Source organism: Neophocaena asiaeorientalis, unplaced genomic scaffold, assembly GCF_003031525.2.
Source record: "Neophocaena asiaeorientalis asiaeorientalis breed wild unplaced genomic scaffold, Neophocaena_asiaeorientalis_V1.1 scaffold92, whole genome shotgun sequence".
NCBI lineage: Eukaryota > Metazoa > Chordata > Mammalia > Artiodactyla > Phocoenidae > Neophocaena > Neophocaena asiaeorientalis.
The window spans coordinates 2878730-2899700 of record NW_020174057.1 but is presented as its reverse complement, the minus strand read 5'-3'; the positions used below and the strand labels follow the sequence as shown (position 1 = coordinate 2899700).

Below are 20971 nucleotides of genomic sequence, written 5' to 3'. Positions count from 1 at the left end.
AAAAAAAAAAAAAAAAAAAAAAAAAAAAAAAAGATGTAAAAATTTTAAAGAGCATTATCGTAAGAGGAAACAAAAGAATTATTTCATGAAAGTTGATGAAATAACTGGCTTACAAAGTGGAAACATAGTTTAATTCACCTTTTTTACTTTAAATATAAAATAAATTTTAGGCTAATTAAGAAATTCATCTAAAAACCTAACAGAAAGTAACTGAGCATCAGATAATTTGGAAGTATAATTTTCTGGCTCTGAAGGAATACATTCTGTAATAGCAAGAGAAAAATATTCATATACTTTAAAAAAAAATCTATGCAAGGAAAAATAAGAGATGACTAAAGCACATACTTCAGGAAAAACATTTATGACAGGCAAAATATTAATTGCTAGATATGAAAGCTAGGAGAAAGTAAAAAGAAAAATCTAGAGACACCAAAAAGTAAGTGGGCAGAAGTGTATATTCTCACAAGAGGAGGTTTAGAGGGTTGGATATAGATATGGAAGTATGTTCAGCTTCACCAGTTATCAAATAAGTACAAATTAAAGTGAAAATAAGGTTTGCTGACACCTAGTGATGGCGATGCCAATTAACACAACCTTTTTGGAAAGCAGTTTGGCGATATGTTTCAGAAGTCATAAATATATTCATTCTGCTTGAAGCACTAATTCCAGGCTTAGGCTTCTGAAGAAGTAATTTGAAAGAAAACCCATAAGCTTACAGATGTTATTGCAGCGGCATTTATAGACTTAGAAACTTGGAAATAACCAAACTGGCAATAAGAGGAAAGGTTACATAAAGTAAGGCCTGTCGATAGAATGATAGAATGTTAGGCGGCAAGAAGTTCTTTGGCCCCATGGACATTACTAGCTAATTGACACTCAAACTTCATATCTCATCTGATTCTTTGGGTCTTCATTCCCTCTTTATCCAACTTAACTCAAGAAAGAGTTGTTAACTTGGCAAGGATTCCCACGTTGGGTTCATTAAGCCAAGGTATCAGCTTTTTAACCATGCTTGCCTGGAACCCAAAGTCACACAAAAATACCTTCAACTCCCTGGCTATCCTCTTCTTCCACTGCTTGAAAACACTTACTGTATCCTATTTTCAGATCAACTCCAACTTCTTCTGCCCCATTGTTCCCCTGAAACTGAACTCCATGGAGCCATTCCAGCAGACACTATAAGTCCTCATCTTACTTGGCCTCTTGGCTGCATTCTTGAAACTCTGTCTTCCATCACCTTCCATGGCACACCTTCTCCATGCTCTCTTCCTTCCTTCTTGACTATGCCTCGACCTCCTTTGCTGGCTCCTTCTCTCCCTGACTCTAAATGTTGGAGTTATTTCAGCCCCAGGTTTGGCTCTTCCTCTCTTCTGACTCTGTACTTTGTCCATAGACAATCTTATTCACTCCCATGGCTTGATAAACCATCTATATGTTGATGTCTCCTTTATCTCCCACCCAGATTGCTTCTGGGCTCCAGGCTTATTATATCTTCTTAATTATCACACAAGCATCTTGAACTACACACATCCAAAAATTGCAGTCTTGATTTTTCCACCCAAGGTCTGCCTCCTGCTCGTGTGTCCCATTGCAATATACAGTACCTCTGTGTCCAACCATTTGCTTACCACATCCACATGCCCCACTTCCAGTCCTGCCCCATGCTACCTCTAATGGGTATATTGAAGCTGTCAATTCTTTCCATTTCTGCTGTACCATCCTAGCCCAGGCTTCTATCATCTCTTAATGATCTCCATCCCGTGTGACCCTCCGGTTTTCATCTAGCAGACTTTCCCACACTTCTGCTAGACTGTAAGCTCCTTGAGGGCAAGGACGGTAGCTGCTTGCTTCACTGAAGTAATCAGTGCCTTGTGTAGCACGTGGCACCTCCTAAAAGCTTGATAAATGTTTATGGAATAAATTAATGCAATGATTACAGTTATGTATATGAGAACTGGAAGGCAATGTGGAAAATTTAAACCAGCTAGTGAAAATAGGACTTTAACAAGCTTTCCGGTGCTTCTGTTATGATGTTTGAGCAATGAATTCAATTTAAGACATACGTGTGTACAGGATAACAGGTGATAACGGTCATGCGCTGAGACGTGCGGTACAGGGAGAAATGCAGGGGTGAAGCACGCGTGAGAGTTCAGCCAGGCATTGAAGATGAGCTGCTGGGGATGGTCTGGGGTTCAGTAATACGTTCAGGTCCCCTGGAGAGGGTTGGGCTTCAGTCCAGTGGAAGTTGCAGTATAAGAACTTGCGTTCCAGCATGATCCTGTGGCTCAGAAACAGGATTTTTTGAAAATGGAAAGATGGGGGTGAGGTCCCAGGGCTAGAAGAGATTTAGCAACCGTATCAGAAGATGAGAGACAGTGGTTTTAGCTGGCTGTGCAGAGTCTGGGCAGGGGTCTGAAGTATAACAGAAGATGGACACCTGTCACTCTTCATCGTGGGTGATAAGGTTACCACTTCCTATGGTCCCAGCTTCCTAAAATTTAGCCCACCTCCTCACCAGACCCCCTGCATGCACATGATGCAGAAGTGGTCTCCCATTGGCATATTATTTTAACTTTCCTTTTTCTTCTTCTTCCTCTTTCTCCTTTTTCTTCCTTCCTTCCTTCCTCCCTCCCTCCCTCCCTCCCTCCATGTCTCCCTCCTTCCTTTCTCTCTCTCTCTCTTCTTTCTTTCTTTCTTCCTTCTTCTCCTCCCTCCTAAACATAAACAAATGAAAAAAAATTATGTATTTGGATGAGAATACTTAATATCATAAAGATATAAAATCCCCTAAAATTAATGCATATATTAGTACAATTCCAGTTAAACTCACAGTCCCCACACCCCATTTGCATAAAATGATCTTAAGGTTCATATGGAAGAATAATGTCTAGGAAATGCTAAGAAAATTATTAAAATAAAAATAGACAGAGTTGGGCTTCCCTGGTGGCACAGTGGTTGAGAGTCCGCCTGCTGATGCAGGGGACACGGGTTTGTGTCCCAGTCTGGGACACATGCCACGGAGCAGCTGGGCCCGTGAGCCATGGCCACTGAGCCTGCGCATCCGGAGCCTGTGCTCCACAGTGGGAGAGGCCACGGCAGTGAGAGGCCCGCGTACTGCAAAAAAAAAAAAAAAAAAAATAGAGACAGTTGCCATAAATATATTTAAATCCACAGTAGTAAAAATTTGATGACATTGGAATAGAATTAGATCAATAGATAATTGGAACAGTGCAAAGTTCAGAAATAGCTTGCAGGTATATGGTGATTTAATATATGACAAAAGGAGTAGTTCAGTGGGAAAAGGAATTTTTTTTTTAGTACGTGGTTGTGACATAGCTGATTAACCATCTGGATAAAAATAAAGTTCGACCCTTATCTTACACTATACATAAAAATAAATTCCAGATGGATTAAAGACATAGTTTAAAAAATAAAGCAACAAAGATGGTGGAACAATATTACATTTGTCCACAAGCAAGACTTCGGGAAGAACTTTATAACCAAGACAAGAAACCCTGCATTTGATTACATAAAAACACATTGTGTAGGGTAAAAGATACCACACATACAAATTGCAAGACAAACAGATCAGGAGAAAATATGTCAGAAATATGACAGATAAGGATTAATATCTGTACTCTACAGAGAGCTCTTAAAATTGATAAGAAAAATACACACAAAGCAGAAAAAATGGTCCAAGGATATGAATATGCGATTCACAAAAGAGCAAATTAAATAGCCAACAAAACGTCTCTTTCTTTATATTGGCAATCTAAGAAATTCTCTTTCTATGGCAAGTCAGAGGTGAGTTCATTTAAGTCTCTAGGATGGATGGAAATGATGGAAAAAACCACTAATTTGATTCCTGAAATTTCTTCCCCACACAGACGACAGTGACTGTGGTGGGAAGCTTCTCTCCAAGACACTCGGAGTGCATGGTGCAGAACGTGGACACCGGCAGGATGCTCTGCAAGGGTAAAAGTGTATCCAATGAGACCTGCACCTGCAGCATCCCGACCAGAGCAACCTACAAAGGCAAGTGGACTCTGCTATTTTTTTTGTTGTTGTTGTTAGAAAATGAAGCAGGCAGGAGAAACCTCTGAGTCCAGATTGCCCAGGAAACGAGTTAAATGACAGAATCTGAATAGTCCCACACTGTAGAATCTCTCTCCCCCTACCCCTTGCTTCCCACTTTTCCCCTCAGTCCCGCTCACCTCTGCTCCACTCATCACATGAGTGCAGGACCCCACAGTCACATGTGGCTGGAGAATGACAGAGGATGGTAAGTTGGTTAGGTGAGTGGAGTCAAGCCAGAGACCTTTGGGCTGACCTTACGTGGATGGTTCAGATAATTCATAGATCTGAACAGCTGGGAATGCCCTTGATAAGATGAGAGAACAGAACGGCCAATATTTTATCATCTGAAGTTCATTGCATTTGTTCATTCATACAGGAAGTATTTACTGAGCATCTACGTGCCAGACACTGTGCTTAATGGTAGGGAGGCAGTGACCGAAAACACTCCCCTGGTCCTTGTTCACAGTATTTAGAGCCTCTTGGGGTAGAGATGAGTAAACGGCACCTTACAGGGCAGTGGGTAGCATGCAGGGAACATAGCACACCATGGGAAGCACATGAAAAGGGCACCTAACTGGACTTGGGGGGGCAGGTGAGGGGGCAAGGAAAACTTCCTGGAGGATGAATAGGGTTGAGCTGGACAAAGAAGAAGGGGAAGAGTAATGCAGTCAGAGACCAACTAGTGTGATGGCCAAAAGGAGAGAAAAAGCTTTGTCTGAGGAGCCAGAAGAGGTTCTATATGGCCAAGGCAAATAAGGTAGAAAGCAGAATGATAGAAAATGGATACCAAAGAAGGTACAAAGTGTCTGGCACAAAGTAGCCATTGATGATCAATAAATTTCTGTTGAATGAATGGCCGCAGGTGGAGAATGGGACAGGAGGAGGGAAGGGCTGAGTTCTGAAAGGTCAGAGAGAAGGGGAGCTGTGGCAGTGACCGGGTGATGGGACTGAGAGCTGAAACTGTTGAAGACAGGTAAGGGTGGAGCGAAGTGGGTGGATTCAAAGGATGGTTAGGAGTTAATACAATGGACAGACTGAGGATTCGTGAGTCCCTCTGGGTCAGGAAGAAGTAGAGTCAAGTTCGTGGGTTATTAAAATGCAGGTCTTGCTCACCTGTAACATAAGCTTCGGAAGTATTTGATTTTTTTTTTTTTTTGCGGTATGCGGGCCTCTCACTGTTGTGGCCTCTCCCGTCGCGGAGCACGGGCTCCGGACGCGCAGGCTCAGCGGCCATGGCTCACGGGCCCAGCCGCTCCGCGGCATGTGGGATCTTCCCGGACCGCGGCACGAACCCGTGTCCCCTGCATCAGCAGGTGGACTCTCAACCACTGCGCCACCAGGGAAGCCCCGGAAGTATTTGAGATCACCTTGGAAAGCTAATTGATTGCTTTTTAAAATTTTTAAAAATCTTTTTAAAAAACTTGAAATATAGTTGATTTACAGTGTAGTGGATTGTTTTTACAGCCTCCGTCAACTGAACCCAACCCTTTGTCTGCCCTTTTCTCTGGATGCCTTCCATATGCTGAGCAGGCAAACAAACCCACTTCCCGCCTCTTGCATTCAGCCAGCCAGTGGCCATTGCCAAACCTTTGTTTGTGGCCTGTAGTGGCTTTGCCTCTTTCACCAAATCCTGTCTCCCTTCTGCTTTGAAAAGTCACCTCTTCCATATAGCCTTGACAGATTCTGCTCTAATCATCCCGATCGTTCCAGTACCCTCTGGGTTCCCCACCTGCACCCCAATCTTGGTACCCAGGTGCTGCATGGAACTTGAACCACTCGGAGGGTGTTTCCTTGACTATACTGTCACTGTGCTTTTTCACCTAAGTTATTTTATCTCTTCTAGAATAACTGCGAATGCTTCCAGAGCAGAGAGCATATATATTCGTTTCCTTGTGATATTTCCCAGTAGTATTTTGTGCACAGTTGATACTCAGGAAAGTACAACTCTTGCTAGTCTCCATCACTGGACACTTGTTGATTCCATTGATATGTATTTTCACTGGGAGTCCCTCAGTACTTATTGTCCATATGTTCATGCTACTAACAATTATCAAGTGTCTGTTCAAATGCTCTTGCTGAGAGGTCACGCCAGCCCTCCAAACCTTCTTGTCTTTGGAACAGAGGATTATCATTTCACATATATCCACTTTATGTGAGCAGAATTTTATGTGGCATCCTGGCTTTCAGAATGACTGTTCCTGCTGAAGAGAACCCCTTAAAGTAAGGGTTCTCAGACTTTTGGAATCATATACTAATAATATTTCAGTTGAAAAATTAGGGGTGCCAACAAAGTTAGGCCAACTTCTTAATTTCTCAAGGAAAGACTTTTCATTTTAAAAGCATCATCTGCTCTCCCCGTTAATTCATAAAAGGAAGAAGATATTAATGCCAAAATGGGTGACAATGAAGATGTCACAGAGTAGCACTGGTCCCTGGCCACAACAGGATTTGAAAGGCACCGCTCCAGGCTGCCTCACCGAAACCTGGCTATACACAGTCAGTACATGGGGAGATTACAGACAGATTCCGGACATCCCCCAGCCCTGCTGAGTCAGAATATCTAGGAGTGTGGCTCTGGAATCTATATTTTCATCAATTTCTCAAGTGATTCTGATACACAACCAGGTTTAGGGATCACCTAGGGTAGAGTATGTAAGTTAAAGAGGTACAGGAAATATGCCATTTCTCTCATGCTGATTTAGCAGAGTTTTTATCTTATTACTTTATTCTTTGGGGGTTTTCTAACCCATGGGTAGGTTTTCGAAAGCAAATAAGAAAACCTTCATCATAGATTTGGCAACAGTTGACTCCAAGAAGATCATGGCTCTCAGCCCATGGGAACCACACTTTGGAGTTTGTTAGGTAAATATCCATAGTATGGATTTTTCTGAAGGTGCAGGATTTCTTCTCTAACATTCTGGTTATCATGTTCTAGGCAGTTCTTGCTCGGTGACTTGTTTTATTCTTATGCTGTGGCCAATTACAAGCTGAGATAGTGATCCCAGGGAGAGTATGAGCTGTAAATGGGCTGTGAAATGGCTTTTTCTTAGTGATTGTCCGTGGGAGGCCTGGAACGCTAGGTGGGCCCGGGTCTGTTTGGAGGCTTGTGCTGTGCACTTCGGCTGCCTGACGTGAATGGCCCCCGGAAAGGAGCCACGTACTGATTGAAATGTTAGCGAACAGCTGGCACACCCCACCCTCTTTGTGGAGGAGGCAAAAAATATTTAATTTTTGCATTTACAGATTTGCTTGACGATAGCAGGGCTCCACCGTCAATGACTTCTTTTTCCCCTTTGCTCCAGATGTTTTCGTTGTCAACGTGACGTTCTCCTTCAGTTCCTGGAGTGTGTCAAAAAGATTCAACTTTACCAACTGCTCATCATTAAGAGAGTAAGATTTTATTTAACATGTGAATATTCTCTCATTGGTTTTAATGTATTTATTTGCTTTACTCTTCGATTTCCTAAAGACCTCTTTTGTGGAGGAGAACTTTCCAAGGTGCCTTTTGGAGCATGGCCTAACGGGAGACAGGAGAGCCCCTGAGCTAATAAGCTGACTTGTTCAAGCCCTGCCAAGTGAGGTGGAGCAGAGAAGAGGCCAACAGCTGTGCTTGGGTGTATTTTACCCACAGGGAAATACATCCCTCCAACCAAGAGGTGGCCTTGAAGTAACAGGCGAAGGAGTGCTGCTAGGTTCTCACCTGATCAGACTGGCTTTGGGAATTTGAGTCAAGGAAGAGAGTCTGAGCATGAGATAAGGGGAAGTCACGGTCAAGGAGAAGCACAAGAGGAAGTCTCTGTCATCAAAAGAACATGTTAATTGTGACCCACATTTTTGTACTGCGTTTGGCCCTGTTGAGCTACGTACCCCCCTGAGTTAGGACCACACCTCACTCCTTGCTTCTAAAGCGGACGGAAGACAGAGGAAATATGTCTCCCAGATTCCTGGGTTTCCAGCTGCAAGATGGGATGGATGTTCCCATGGAAACAGTGGGAAGCTGTATTATTAGTGATTCTATAGCTCTTTCAGTGGTTTGCTTGACCACCTGTGTGAGTACCAAACGTGGGTTTCTTTGGGTCTGGTCTGGGAACCATTGTTTCTTCAGGGTAAAGGCATTCGAACTCGATGCTGAGTTGGGAGGTCACCCTACAGTTATATGAACGGGAGCCGCTGGACTTCACCTTTACCACCGCCGCACTTTGAAAGAGGGATTGAATTCAGTGATTTCTAACAAGCAGAACGAATTCAGGGAGGAAAAACACCAAACTTGATACAGAGAGTCCATGAAAATGGGGAAAAAAAAGAAAAAGGGGGAGAGTTACATAGACCTGTGTAGCTCAAGGAGAGTTTAAACAGAACACAGCTCCTGCACCCACACTTGTAAGGCCTGGTGAGAGGAAGCGCCTTGCCCCAGGTCCGCAGCTAGGTAATTAAGAACCAGACCTCAGACCCACAGCTCCCCAGAGGGGGAGCACCCTTTCCTTGGGTACCTACTTCCCCTTCGAAAAGCACTTAGTAAAGTCATCACACTTGAGGGGTAGCGATAAGAGCGTGTATCACAAACCTGCTTCTAGCGCACTTTGGTGGCGGGTGAACCCTTAGGCGAGTCTGTGCTTTCTTCTCCCACCGAGACTGTCATTTCTGTAGTTCAGAGTCTCGGGATGCCTTGGCATTTCTGGAAGAATACATGAAATGCACATGTGTCCCCTCTCCCTGATCTAGTCCTCTCACTGTCCCCGGGCTGAGCCTTCCTTTTGCCTCCTTTGGCTACCTTTCCAAACCCACCTCGATTTCCATTTTTATTGTTCTTGCTTTAACACTGATTATCCTATTAAGTGCTTTTCAAGTCTTCCGCTGTTATCCATGCATGGTTGTTTGATTAGTAGACACAGTTCTTCCTTAATTTGATTAAAAAGCAAACACTGGCACCCTGTTTTCTCTGCTCGCCAGGTAGCACTTTTAGTTTCCTGTCTTCCAGGCATTTGGCAGTGTTTCTGCTCCAGTGAGTAAGGGTGGGTTTATGGGGGGACTGGGGGAGATCAGTCTCCAGAGGGAAACTTACCTGAAGGTAGACAAATAGCAGAACTGGATTCAGAAACAGATTCAGTGGGTTCCTGTTATCTACTGGCATACCCAGTGACCCCAGCTTCAGGTTTCCATGGCAACCCCCCAGCAAGTGTAATGATGGTCCATCAGCCCCGAGGGCTGCTCAGAGCAGGGCATAAAGTCAGTACTATATCCCTAGCCCCAAAGGACTGTCCTCTCTCCCCTGGGTGCATCACAGTCTATCCAGGGATTCTTTTTCTTCTTTTAAATGCTCGCATGCAGCATCACAGAGGGAAATTCTAGGATATGAACGTTTTCCTAAAAATGTGGGAATTAAGTTGGTTTTCTGTGTTGCCAGATGCCCAGTATGTATTGGAACTGGCTGTGCTTGGTGTGAAAGTGAGGGAAAATGTATCCATCCCTTCACAGCTTGTGACCCTTCTGATTACAAGAGGAACCAGGTAAGGTGACATTTTCAGTATTACAGGGTTTAACCAAAAGTAAATATTTGTGACCACCTAGCCCCAGCCTGTCTTTTGCCTTTATTTCAAACTTCGACTTTCCACCAGTTCGGATGTTGAAGGGATATTCTTCATTTCAGGACCTCTGTCCAGTGGCTTTTGAGAAATGGGCCCCACCCAAGACAGCAGGAGGAGGAAGATTCAAGGAGAAGACAAGTAACAGAACCACCCAGGGCTTGCAGGTCAGACCCTGTTTTCATATCGATAATGGGAAAATCCCCCTTTGAATGGCAGTAACATCTCCTGCTACTTTGGGTTCCTTTTAAAAATTCCCTATTTTACTTTCTACCCAAATTCCCTTTTTTACCTTTGGTTTTTAACCAAGTTGCATTTAATTGGCTCAATACATCAGAAGCTGCACACTCACATAAAATAAATTAAAAATCTGTAATTATGAAAAATGAAGGCCCGGTAAAAGTAAAATTTTAAATCTGACTTCGTGGCTCTCAGGGAGAGTTATAAGGAAGTATAGAGCACACAGCACTGAGGGGATTTCAGTGTTTAACCACATGTTATGATTGCATTTTTTGGGGGGGCGGGGTATGTGAGGGCTAGGTGTGTCTATGCAAAATATATAAACGAATCTCTTTGGATTATTTTTCTTTGCAGAGATGATCTAACCAGTAGTCAATAATGTCAAAACAAAGAGTTGTGTCTATGTAGTAAATATACATTTCTCTTCACTTCTCAAAACTGTTTTTCATGGAAAAATACTTTCCATGAAATTTCTTTGGAAATTCCTCTTATTTTCTTCACAGTAAATCACCAAGCTCAACTGACAGATGTGTTTGAAAAGAGAGAACATGACCATGTAAACATTTCCAGGTAGATGCATTTAGTACACAAATGCTGACTTCATTCATTTGATGGAAGTTAATTGAGCATCTACTATGTGGTGAAAAAAAAGGACAAGTTCTTGTTCTCATTAACCTTGGGTCTAGTGGGAACAGACAAATTAAAAACAGTAACATGTTTTGTTCTTAAAGGCTCAGTTTTCTATTTCTTGGCTAATCTGTGGCTTTGATGTATCCATTTGCTGCTACTTAAGGTCAGGTGCCAATATAAATAAGTAGCACATTTTTAATCACTACCAAAAAGTTGAGAGTAACCTTAGGTGAACTTAGTAACAAGCAAAGGGAATGTGAATCAAAATGGATTATGAAGTTAATTAAAGGCATTAGGAAAGCTTGGTGTGCCAGTATCTTCAGACTTTTATTAAAGTCTTTGAGGTTTTATTAAGTGATGAGCCACATTTCTCTTCCCATTGGTTTATGAAACTAAGGCATAGTGACAGGTGTTTGAATCAGAAAGGCAGTGGCTTTTAAAAAAAAATTAAACTTCTCTTTTGCTGTTGTTTCAGTTGTTTTTTTAAAAATTTTGGTAAAATACACATAACATAAAATTTACCATATTTAAGTGTACAAGTTCAGTAGAGTTAAGTACATTCACATTGTCGAGCAACCATCACCACCATCCATCTTCAGAACATGTTTCACCTTGCAAAACTGAAACCTCGTACCCATTAAACAATAACTCCTCATTTTCTCTTCTCCCAGCCCTGGCAGCTACCATTCTACTTTCTGTCTCTATGAATTTGACTGCTCTAGGTACCTCAGTTAAGTGGAATCAAACAGGATTTGTCTTTTTTGTGACTGGCTTATTTCACTTAACATAATGTCTTCAAGGTTCATCCATATTGTAGCATGGGTCAGAATGTCCTTTAAGGCTGAATAATGTTCCATTTTTTTGTATATATTACATTTGTTTATCCAGTCATCCATTGATAGACACTTGAGTCGCATCCAGCTTTTGGCTATTGTAACTCATACTGCTATAAACAGGTGTGTACAAACACCTCTTCAAGACCCTGTTTCAGTTCTTTCGGGTAGGTACCCAGAAGTGGAGTTGCTGGATCATATGGTAATACTATTTTTAATTTTTTGAGGAACACCATTCTGTTTTCCTTATCACTCTGACATTTTACATTCCCACCAACAGCGTATGAGCATTCCACGTTCTTTCCAGCACTTTGCTGTTTTCGTTTTTTTATAGTATCCGTCTTAAATGGGTATAAGGTGGTGTTCTCTTGTGGTTTTGATTTGCATTTCCCTACTGATTCGTGATATTGAGACTCTTTTCGTGTGCTTATTGGCCATTTGTGTGCCATGTTTTCTATGGAGAAATGTCTATTCAAGCGTTTTGTCCATTTTATAATCAGGTTTTTTTGTTGCTGTTGAATTGTAGGAGGTCTTTATATATTTTAGATATCAACCTCATATCAGATATATGATTTGCAAATATTTTCTCCTATTCCATAAGCTGCCTTTTCACTCTGTTGATTGTATCCTTTGATGCAGAGAGGTTTTTAATTTTATTGAAGTACAGTTTATTTTTTTATTTTCTTGCCTGTGCTTTGGGTGTCATATCCAAGAAATCATTGCCAAATCCGATGTCATGAAGCTCTTATTCTAAGAGTTCTATAGTTTTAATCCTTATATTTAGGTCTTTGATCCATTCTGAGTTAATTTTCATATATGGTGTAAGGTAAAGATCCAACTTCATTTCTGTGTGGGTATCCAGTTTTCCCAAGACTGTTTGTTGAAAAAAACTGTCCTTTCCCCCATTAAATATTCTTGGCACCCTTATCAAAAATCATTTGACTGTATATGCAACAGTTTACTTCTATGCTATATATCCCATTCCGTTGGTCTATACGTCTGTTCTATTTTGTAATAAGACACTGTTTTGTAATAAGTTTTGAAATCAGAAAGTGTGAGTCCTTCAACTTTGTTCTTCTTTTTCATGATTGTTTTGGGAGAAAAATAATTTATTTTGAGGTAACTGTAGATTCACATGTAGTTGTGAGAAAATAATACAGAGAGATCTCATATATCTTTTACCCAGTTTCCCCCAATAGTAACATCTTGCGAAACAATAGCACAGTATCACAACCAGGATATTGACAGTGACAACAGTCAAGGTCCAGAACAGCCCTGTCACCTCAGGTCTCCCCCACGTTGCCTGTCTATAGTCACACCCACTTCCTCCCTCCCACTCTCTATTTCTGACCCCTGGCTACCACTAATCTATTCTCCATTTCTATAATTTTATCATGTCAAAGACTTTAAACAAATGGTATCACCCAGAGGTACCCTTTGGGGACTGGCCTTTTTAACTCAACATAATTCTCTGGAAATTCATCCAGTTCTTTTTTTTTAAATTTTTTAAATTTATTTTACTTTTGGCTGTGTTGGGTCTTCGTTGCTGTGCACGGACTTTCTCTGGTTGTGGCGAGCGGGGGCTACTCTTCGTTGCAGTGCGTGGGCTTCTCATTGCGGTGGCTTCTCTTGTTGCGGAGCACGGGCTCTAGGCACGCAGGCTTTGGTAGTTGTGGTTCGCGGGCTCAGTAGTTATGGCTCGTGGGCTCTAGAGTGCAGGCTCAGTAGCTGTGGTACATGGGCTTAGTTGCTCCGTGGCATGTGGGATCTTCCCTGACCAGGGCCGGAACCCGTGTCCCTTGCATTGGCAGGCAGATTCTTAACCACTGCGCCACCAGGGAAGCCCCATCCAGTTCTTTTATGCATCAATCGTGTCTTCCTTTCTATCGCTAAGTTGTGGTTCAGACAATGACTTTTTGCATTTTTATTTTAAAGGGAAAAGTAAGGTCACAGCATCCTGGTTTCCTGTATTGTGTCTTACGGAACCTTTTGACTTTTGACACTATGTGGTTAAAAGAAGTGGGGCCACCAAGGGAGCAGGAGGCGGTGGTAATGAACAAAGCCCAGACCTGTCTTCAGTGCTTCTCTGTGAATGGCCTTTGTAGAAAGACATCTTTTATTTTTAATTAATTTTCATTGGAGTAGAGTTGATTTACAATGATGTGTTAGTTTCTGCTGTACAACAAATGAATCAGTTACACGTATACTTATATCCACTCCTTTTAAAATTCTTTTCCCATATAGGTCATTACAGAGTACTGAGTAGAGTTCCCTGTGCTGTACAGAAGGTCCTTATTTTATATTGGGTTGGCCAAAAGGTTTGTTCAGGTTTTTCTGTAACGTCTTACGGAGAACAAAACCTGAACGAACTTTTTGGCCAGCCCAATGTATAGCAGTGTGTATGTGTCAATCCCAATCTCCCAATTCACCCGCCCTCCCCCGCTTTCCCCATTGGTAACCATAGGTTTGTTTTCTACATCTGTGACTCTATTTCTGTTTTGGAAATAGGTTCATTTGTACCATTTTTTAAGATTCCACATATAAGCAATGTCATACTGGAGAAAGACATCGTGTTGATACTGAAATGTTTTCTTTAAATACATGACTCAGTTGAGAAACTCAGTTTTGGTTAATAGGGAGTGGAGTAGTATTTGTCTCCGGAGGGATTTCTCATGCTTTGTGAGACGCTGTTGTCTTCTCGTTATCATGCGGAATGTGTAAATCCAGGTTTCCAGTTTGATTCTCATGCTGGCCTTGAATGAAGCACTGAACACTCTATTCCTAGCAGAGAAGCATCGAGGGCTTTCATTCAGTGCATCGTCCACACCACATACACACTGAGTGCTTCCTATGTGCCAGGCATGGGGACGCGAAATGTGAATGGTACAGACATAGTCTTGGGCTTCCTGATGCTGAGCTAGGGTTGATTCTCTCTGCAGGTGTTTATCAAGCGCCTAGTAGATACCATTACACTGAACTCCGTGGATACCATGGGGGGGGGGGCACATATCTTGTCCTCAGTCTCAAGAATCTTATATGTACATGAGCACATAGATAAGAATACAATATAAAAAAATATTAACCTAGGGAAGGTACCAGGCAGTATACAAACCCAGAGAACCTCTCTGTGCCTGGGGCCTTGGCTTAGTCATTCCTGATTATTTAAACCCAGTGCCTGGCAGGTAAAAGCGCTTAATCAGTGTGGTTGGATAAGTCTTGGATGGATGGATGGATGGATTGACACAAGATGGCATTTCAGCCAGTAGTTGAGGGAAGAGACACATGGAGACAGAGGAGTGGGTCTTCTAAGCAGAGGGGCTAGCACTGCAAAAGCATAGTGGGTCACCAGAAAATTCCAGGGTACCGATTACGGGAGACTCTAAGTGATTCGATTTGGCTGGAGCAGAAGGATGCAGGAAATTATGGGACAAAACAAGATTGAGGGCTTCCCTGGTGGCGCAGTGGTTGAAAGTCCGTCTGCCGATGCAGGGGACACGGGTTCGTGCCCTGGTCCGGGAAGATCCCACATGCCGCGGAGCGGCTGGGCCCGTGAGCCATGGCCGCTGAGCCTGCACGTCGGGAGCCTGTGCTCCGCAATGGGAGAGGCCACAACAGTGAGAGGCCCGCGTACCGCAAAAAAAACCAAGAAAAAACCACAAGATTGAAATGACCCTGGAGCCTATACCAAGTACAGTGCTCTTCAAGACATTTTTTTTTAGTGCATGAATTTGCGCATCCATGGATGTGGCATTTATGAGAGAGGGTTCCTGGCTCAACCCCTGTTATGCTCTGTTGCCCTCACACTGTTTCATGACCCTATGACCCATCCCTTGACTGTGACCTAAAAGCACGTATTGTCATGTACCAGGGGGCTGCGTTAGGAAAAGCATCACCAGAACAGGGATAATAACTCAAAAATCTACATTTGCCCTTTAGATGGGAAGTATTTTCAGCTGTAAGGGCCAGTCTCTGTCAGAGACGGTTGGCCCTGTTGCCCTGCCCTAACCTCTTTTCCTTCCTTTTCGGAACAATCTTATATCTCTCCACCTGCTGAGAGAAGAGGTGGCTGCTCTTCTTTCCTGTTGTCAAGGAAAGGTTGTGGAGATCTGTGATATGATGTTCTAATATTTGTTGCGCTTATCACCGCCGGGTAGAAATACACCATACAAAACCATGTTCTGCTGCTCTCGGAGAATTCATATTCTTTCTCTTCCTTGTGACTTCTCTTCCTCCGTCACTTTTGATTGCATTTTAACTTCTCACTAGCAATCCAAATCACCTCTTTCAGGGTCCTTGCCTTGAAAATGAAATCAACTTTATTATGTACCTTGTTGAGTAGCTTCTGTGGGCCTAGCTCTGTGCTGGGTGCCGTGGGGTTCATGGCCAATTGCTCCTTTATTCACTCATTCGTTCATTCATTCATTCATTCAAAAAGTGTTTATTAAACACCTACTGTGTGCTGGGCAGGTAGGCAAAGTGTGTGCCCTTTGGAGTTTGCGTTGTAGAACTTACAGTATTTTAAAGGAAGTAAGATTCATTTTCATGAAGCATCTGAGTGTACACAGCAGAAAAAGTTATGCACAGGAATTCCGGAATGTGCTAAGTTGAGTAGCGGTGACCTGTATTTGTGCAGCCTATGCTATATCCTGAGCTCAAAGTGCCTCTTTATTTGAGCCTCACAATGGACCTGTTTTCCCCATTTGATAGACAAATGTTGACTTGCACAGGGTCAGTAGGTAGTAAATGACAGACATGAGATTTGAACCCAGGCAATCTGACTCCAGGGCCCACAGCTTTAATCACTGCTCTACATTGTGTGACCTCAGTGTAGTATTGATGATAGAAGTCAGTCTGGAAGGGACTTCTTCTCTTGGCATTAGGCTGGCACGGCCTGCCCCATCCATGGCCTGGGCAGGCTGTCAGGGGGGTGCATTAGCATTGAAGCCTTGGGACGAGGGGGGTAGGCTGGGGCACAGTCAGCGTGAAGAAGTTGGACCCAGGCAAGGCTGGCATCTTTTCCAAGACGGGGAGAGCAGAAGAGCGTTCAGATGGGAAACTGAGGCCTTCAGGAGAGGGGAATGGCAAGAGTCTCACGGTGAAGTTGAAACTCAGCAAGGGGGTGGGGTTTGAGTGGTGGGGTCTCTGCTAGAGGGGAGACGCTACCCTCCCTGGTCACAGAGTCCTGGGCACCCCGTCCGGGTCTCAGGAGTCCCATTTGGGAAGTTCAGTGACGAAGAGTAACTACTTTATAAACTGGCCTCGGCAGCCTCGCCTTCAAGTCCCCCAGGTCACAGAAGCAAGCCTTAATCTCTCTGCACAGGGCCTTGGTCTGTCACCTTCTTAGAAGTCTCCAGGTCCATCTCAGTTGGCATTCTAACTCTTGACAATTCCCGGGACCAAGTTACATTCCAGTCTCCCAAGGACCTGTCCCAGGGGCCCCCACCAAGGGGCATTCACCTGGGGGCTGAGCAGCGGATGGACACAACCTTTTCGTTCTATTTAACGCTTTCATTTTTCCTCGGCGGTATTGTATTTTGCTGTTTTCTTTCCACGTCTCACCTCCTTTTACACTTTACCATCTCCACTGCTGGTTACCACTCTTCTCGATTTATACATTTCATTAATATATTACTTCCATCCTTTTCGGTCATTAATAAAGATGTTAAATAATTCTGAACCGAATACCCCTGTAGGGCCCTACAGGACACTTTCCTTTAATTAGTTGTGCTCCCTTTCATCTCTCTAATGTCCTTTGGTTTCAGATTTCCAGCTGGTTTTGAATTCATGTGACTTTTTATCCGGTCCCGTTTGAACTAATTTCGCAGGTGAAAATCTGAGAGATGTTTTACTGAGTGTTGATTCAGGTCCAGGGCTATAGAGAGCTTTGCTATATTCCGATTTTTTTTTTTTAAGAAACAGAATAAGAGAGTACAATTTGGTCTTAATAAACTGAGCCTTCCTACTGTACCTCTTTCCGAGGTACATTCTTTTCAATCATCGTGGTAGTTTCTCCATTAATGTCATGGTAATTTGAATTGTGTTGACGTCAGACTTCACAAAAAGTGCTCTTACTGTCAGGAGTAATCCTCTTAGACCTTTCCAGTTCTTAGTGGTTGTGCTATTTCCAGTGTCTTATAATGACTTTGTTTTTTAAAAATAAATAAAAATAACTGGCTATTCTGTAATTACCTAGTTAACCAGTTTCTAATGTGCTTTTTTATACCAAACAGGGAGTGATTTAAACTTGTGAGCAACCAGAGCTCATAGTATTTTATGAAATAATTTTAAATTGTGCAGCCGTTTAAAAATAACTCTTAAGTCTTTAAAATGTAACTGACAGGAAGTGGACTCTTCTGAGGTTAATTGCTGGGCAACTCAGGGCGATAAGGGTTACAGCCAATGGTATTTTGATTTGATAAATAAATGGAAATCCTCGGACATAGGATGAGGGAGGAATTTCACTGTAGGGCTGTAAGGAATTATCTCTTTGCATCAAGCTAGATTATGTTTTTAAATTAACCCCTTGTATGTGTCAGCTTATGGGACCTGCTACTTCATTTCGGGTTGTGAATTAATTTTTGATTAAAATACAGAAATAGATCTAAAATGCTGAGTGTGTGGAGAGATCATTCTTGGCCTTTTGTCTGTAATAGATTTTTAAAGGATATTTATCAGTAAAAATAGAAAATGTTTTATTTCTAAGACTTGTTGTAGCCAGGTAGTACAGCCATATAAGAACCCTGTTTTTTTTTTTTTTTTTCTCCTTGTATACCTGTGCTGTTTATTTAATGAGATCCTCTTGGTAGCTCTTTAATGCACTTATTAAGATTAAAAGAGGTTCTCCAAGCAAGCAAAGGACAACTAATCTGACCCTCTTTGCAAGCAGACAAGAAGCATCTGCTTTCATGAGATAGGCCAGGGCTGGATCCCCTCCTAGACAGCCAGTGGAAACTTCTCGAAACAATAAGGTTTTAAAACCAAATCCTTTTGAAGTAGCTGTCTCTACCCAAGAGGAAATAATAAGTTAATGAGGCGTGGGGCTTCCCTGGTGGTGCAGTGGTTAGGAATCCGCCTGCCAATGCAGGGGACACAGGTTAGAGCCCTGGTCCGGGAAGATCCCACACGCCGCAGAGCAACTAAGCCCGTGTGCCACAACTACTGAGCCTGGGCTCTAGAGCCTGCGAGCCACAACTACTGAGCCCACGTGCCACAACTACTGAAGCCCATGAGCCTAGAGCCCGTGCTCCACAACGAGAAGCCACTGCAGTTAGAAGCCCACGCACCTCAACAAAGAGTAGCCCCCGCTCGCTGCAACTAGAGAAAGCCCACGTGCAGCAACAAAGACCCAACACAGCCAAAAATAAATAAATTAAATAAATAAATTTATTTTTAAAAAGTTAATGAGATGACGTGGCGGGTCCTCTGATGGTATTTGTAGAGCCGTTTAAGGAGCAAAATATAATCCCCTTTAGAAAATCTGTTTTAGTTAGTTATAAGGCTCTCTTTAGCCTCTCATGAGAGCAAAGAAGTAGCATTTACTGGGCATGTTTGAAATTTTGCGTGAGCAGACATCAACAGTCTAAGTAAGAAGTGAGAAGGGCTATCTTCAAAGAAACCTGAGAATCATAGCTGACTTGGATATAAATGTGAGTCTGCATTGAGGTTTAACATAAAGCCTCTTGCTTCCCTAAGAAGACAGTGGATCCTCTAGTACAGGGGTTGGCAAGATTTTTTTCTTCAAAGAGCCAGACAGTTAATATTTTAGGCTTTGCAAACCACATGATCTCTGTCGCAGAGACTCAGCTCTGCCGTTGTAGTACAAAAGCAGTGACAGACAGACCCGTACAAATGACGGGCGTGGCTCTGTTCCAAAAAAACTTTATTTATGGACACTGAAATTTGAATTTCATGTGTTTACACATGTCATGGAATATTATTCTTCTTTTGGCAGTTTTTTCATAGTCTGTACAAGAACGAGCAACGGACTGAATTTGATTTGCTCCAGGCAAATCCAGGAGTTTGCCCACCCCTGATCTAGTGCACGCAGAGGTTGTGTGTCCTCCACAACACCTAGCGCTGTCCTAGGGATCCTGTAGGTGTTTAACAAATACCTGTTCACTTAGCTGTCATCATGTCAGAGCAAAGAGTAAGCCTTTTGCTGTCCAACACACGCTTGGCATTTGCGAGGGATTTATCTTGAAGTCTTCGCTAATCCCCCCCATTCCAAGTACCACTCTTGCAGATAATTTCCCCCATAAAATGCAGTCAACTCTAGCAGCATAATTAAAGTGACCCTTTCGGGCCCTTCATGATTCTATAAATACAGGGCTCAAGTCCTTTACTAAAGTGATTAAAATAAATTCTGCCACTGAAATCAATTCTCTGTCGTATTACATCATTACTGTGATGACATAAACAATGAATTTACCTCAATCTGCAGAACCGATCCATAGTGATAATGAGTGATGGTGACTGCTTTACCATATAGCACCTGGGTTTCTCAGGGAACAGAATGATAAAACATCCTTTCAGCAGGATGGGCAGCCCCAGCAGTGCAGCAAGTCCGTCGTGATGAGCATTATACATACAGAGGAGCAAAGGACCCTGGGCTGCTTGAAGAAGCAGGTGGTAGGCAGGTGCTGGATGTGACTAAAGCTCCCCCAGTGCCTTAAGTGGCTTCCTCCTAGACTTTATCCTCTAAGTGGATACACTCTGTGTTTATGATTTAAGCCAAATTTCACATGATTAAGCATCTCTGGACCTGGGGGTCGTTTTCAAATATCAAGAGTGTGAGTATGAAAATTCACTCATGCTAAAGATCTGCTGAGCTTTATATTGGCTAGAATCTTAGAATCTTGTCCTGTTTGGTCCATATTGTAGAAGAACATAGACTTTCTGGAAATGGTCTGCGAAACAACTACTAAATGATCAGAAAGATAGACAGTGGCATCTGTAGAGAAAAGTGAAAGAAATCAGGATTGTTTTGTCTTTGAAAGGGAAAATGATTCTTGCCATCAAACAGAGGGCTTTTTAAAAAGGAGAATTTGATTAAACGTTGCAAATAGAGAAGTAAGGTGCATAAATCTACATGAGATGGGGCCCCAGTTATGAGGGATTCCAAGGGAGACTTTCTTGATAAAGAAAGGCCTGATAAAGCTTGTAATGGGTACCAAAGAGAAGATGGTATCTGCAAACCATAGAATGGAAATGGTTGGCCCCAGTGGTTTAGGCATGCAGCTACTTGATATTAGGTGACTTAGGTTGATTTCTTGAGATTTTTTTTTTCGCTGCAGTATACTCCTTGATTCAGATAGCCTACTGAAACAAACAAAAACTAGGAACTGCTTTCTTGGGAATTAAATTTATCCAGCATGACATTTATTCCACCTTAGTGATGAGTCTGGTGCTGACTTACAGTCAGTGGACTGCTCGTCTTTCCCTTCATTTTGCTATGTTGTGAGCCTGCAGAGGCTGGAAGGCAGCGAGCATTTTTGAGACTCTAGTGATAGCTCACTCTTCCCACAGAATGTCAGACTCTTCAACTGTATTTTCAACTGTCTTGTGAGACAAAGACTAATTGGTTTGACCTCATGCTGTCGCATGTTGAGA

General features: G+C 42.6%; 1 protein-coding gene across 2 annotated transcripts in view; it reads left to right on the top strand.

The window, feature by feature from the left end:
• Nucleotides 1–20971, top strand: part of PLXNC1 (plexin C1) — a 142002-nt gene that overhangs the window by 58540 nt on the left and 62491 nt on the right. For both annotated transcript variants that reach the window (XR_003004431.1, XM_024754364.1), the window contains exons 6-9: nt 3888–4035; nt 7380–7467; nt 9482–9584; nt 9725–9826. Coding sequence is in view for 1 of the 2 variants with exons in the window: in XM_024754364.1 (XP_024610132.1) it covers nt 3888–4035; nt 7380–7467; nt 9482–9584; nt 9725–9826 (441 nt within the window). In the remaining variant the exon portion in view is untranslated. The remainder of the gene's footprint in view (nt 1–3887; nt 4036–7379; nt 7468–9481; nt 9585–9724; nt 9827–20971) is intronic.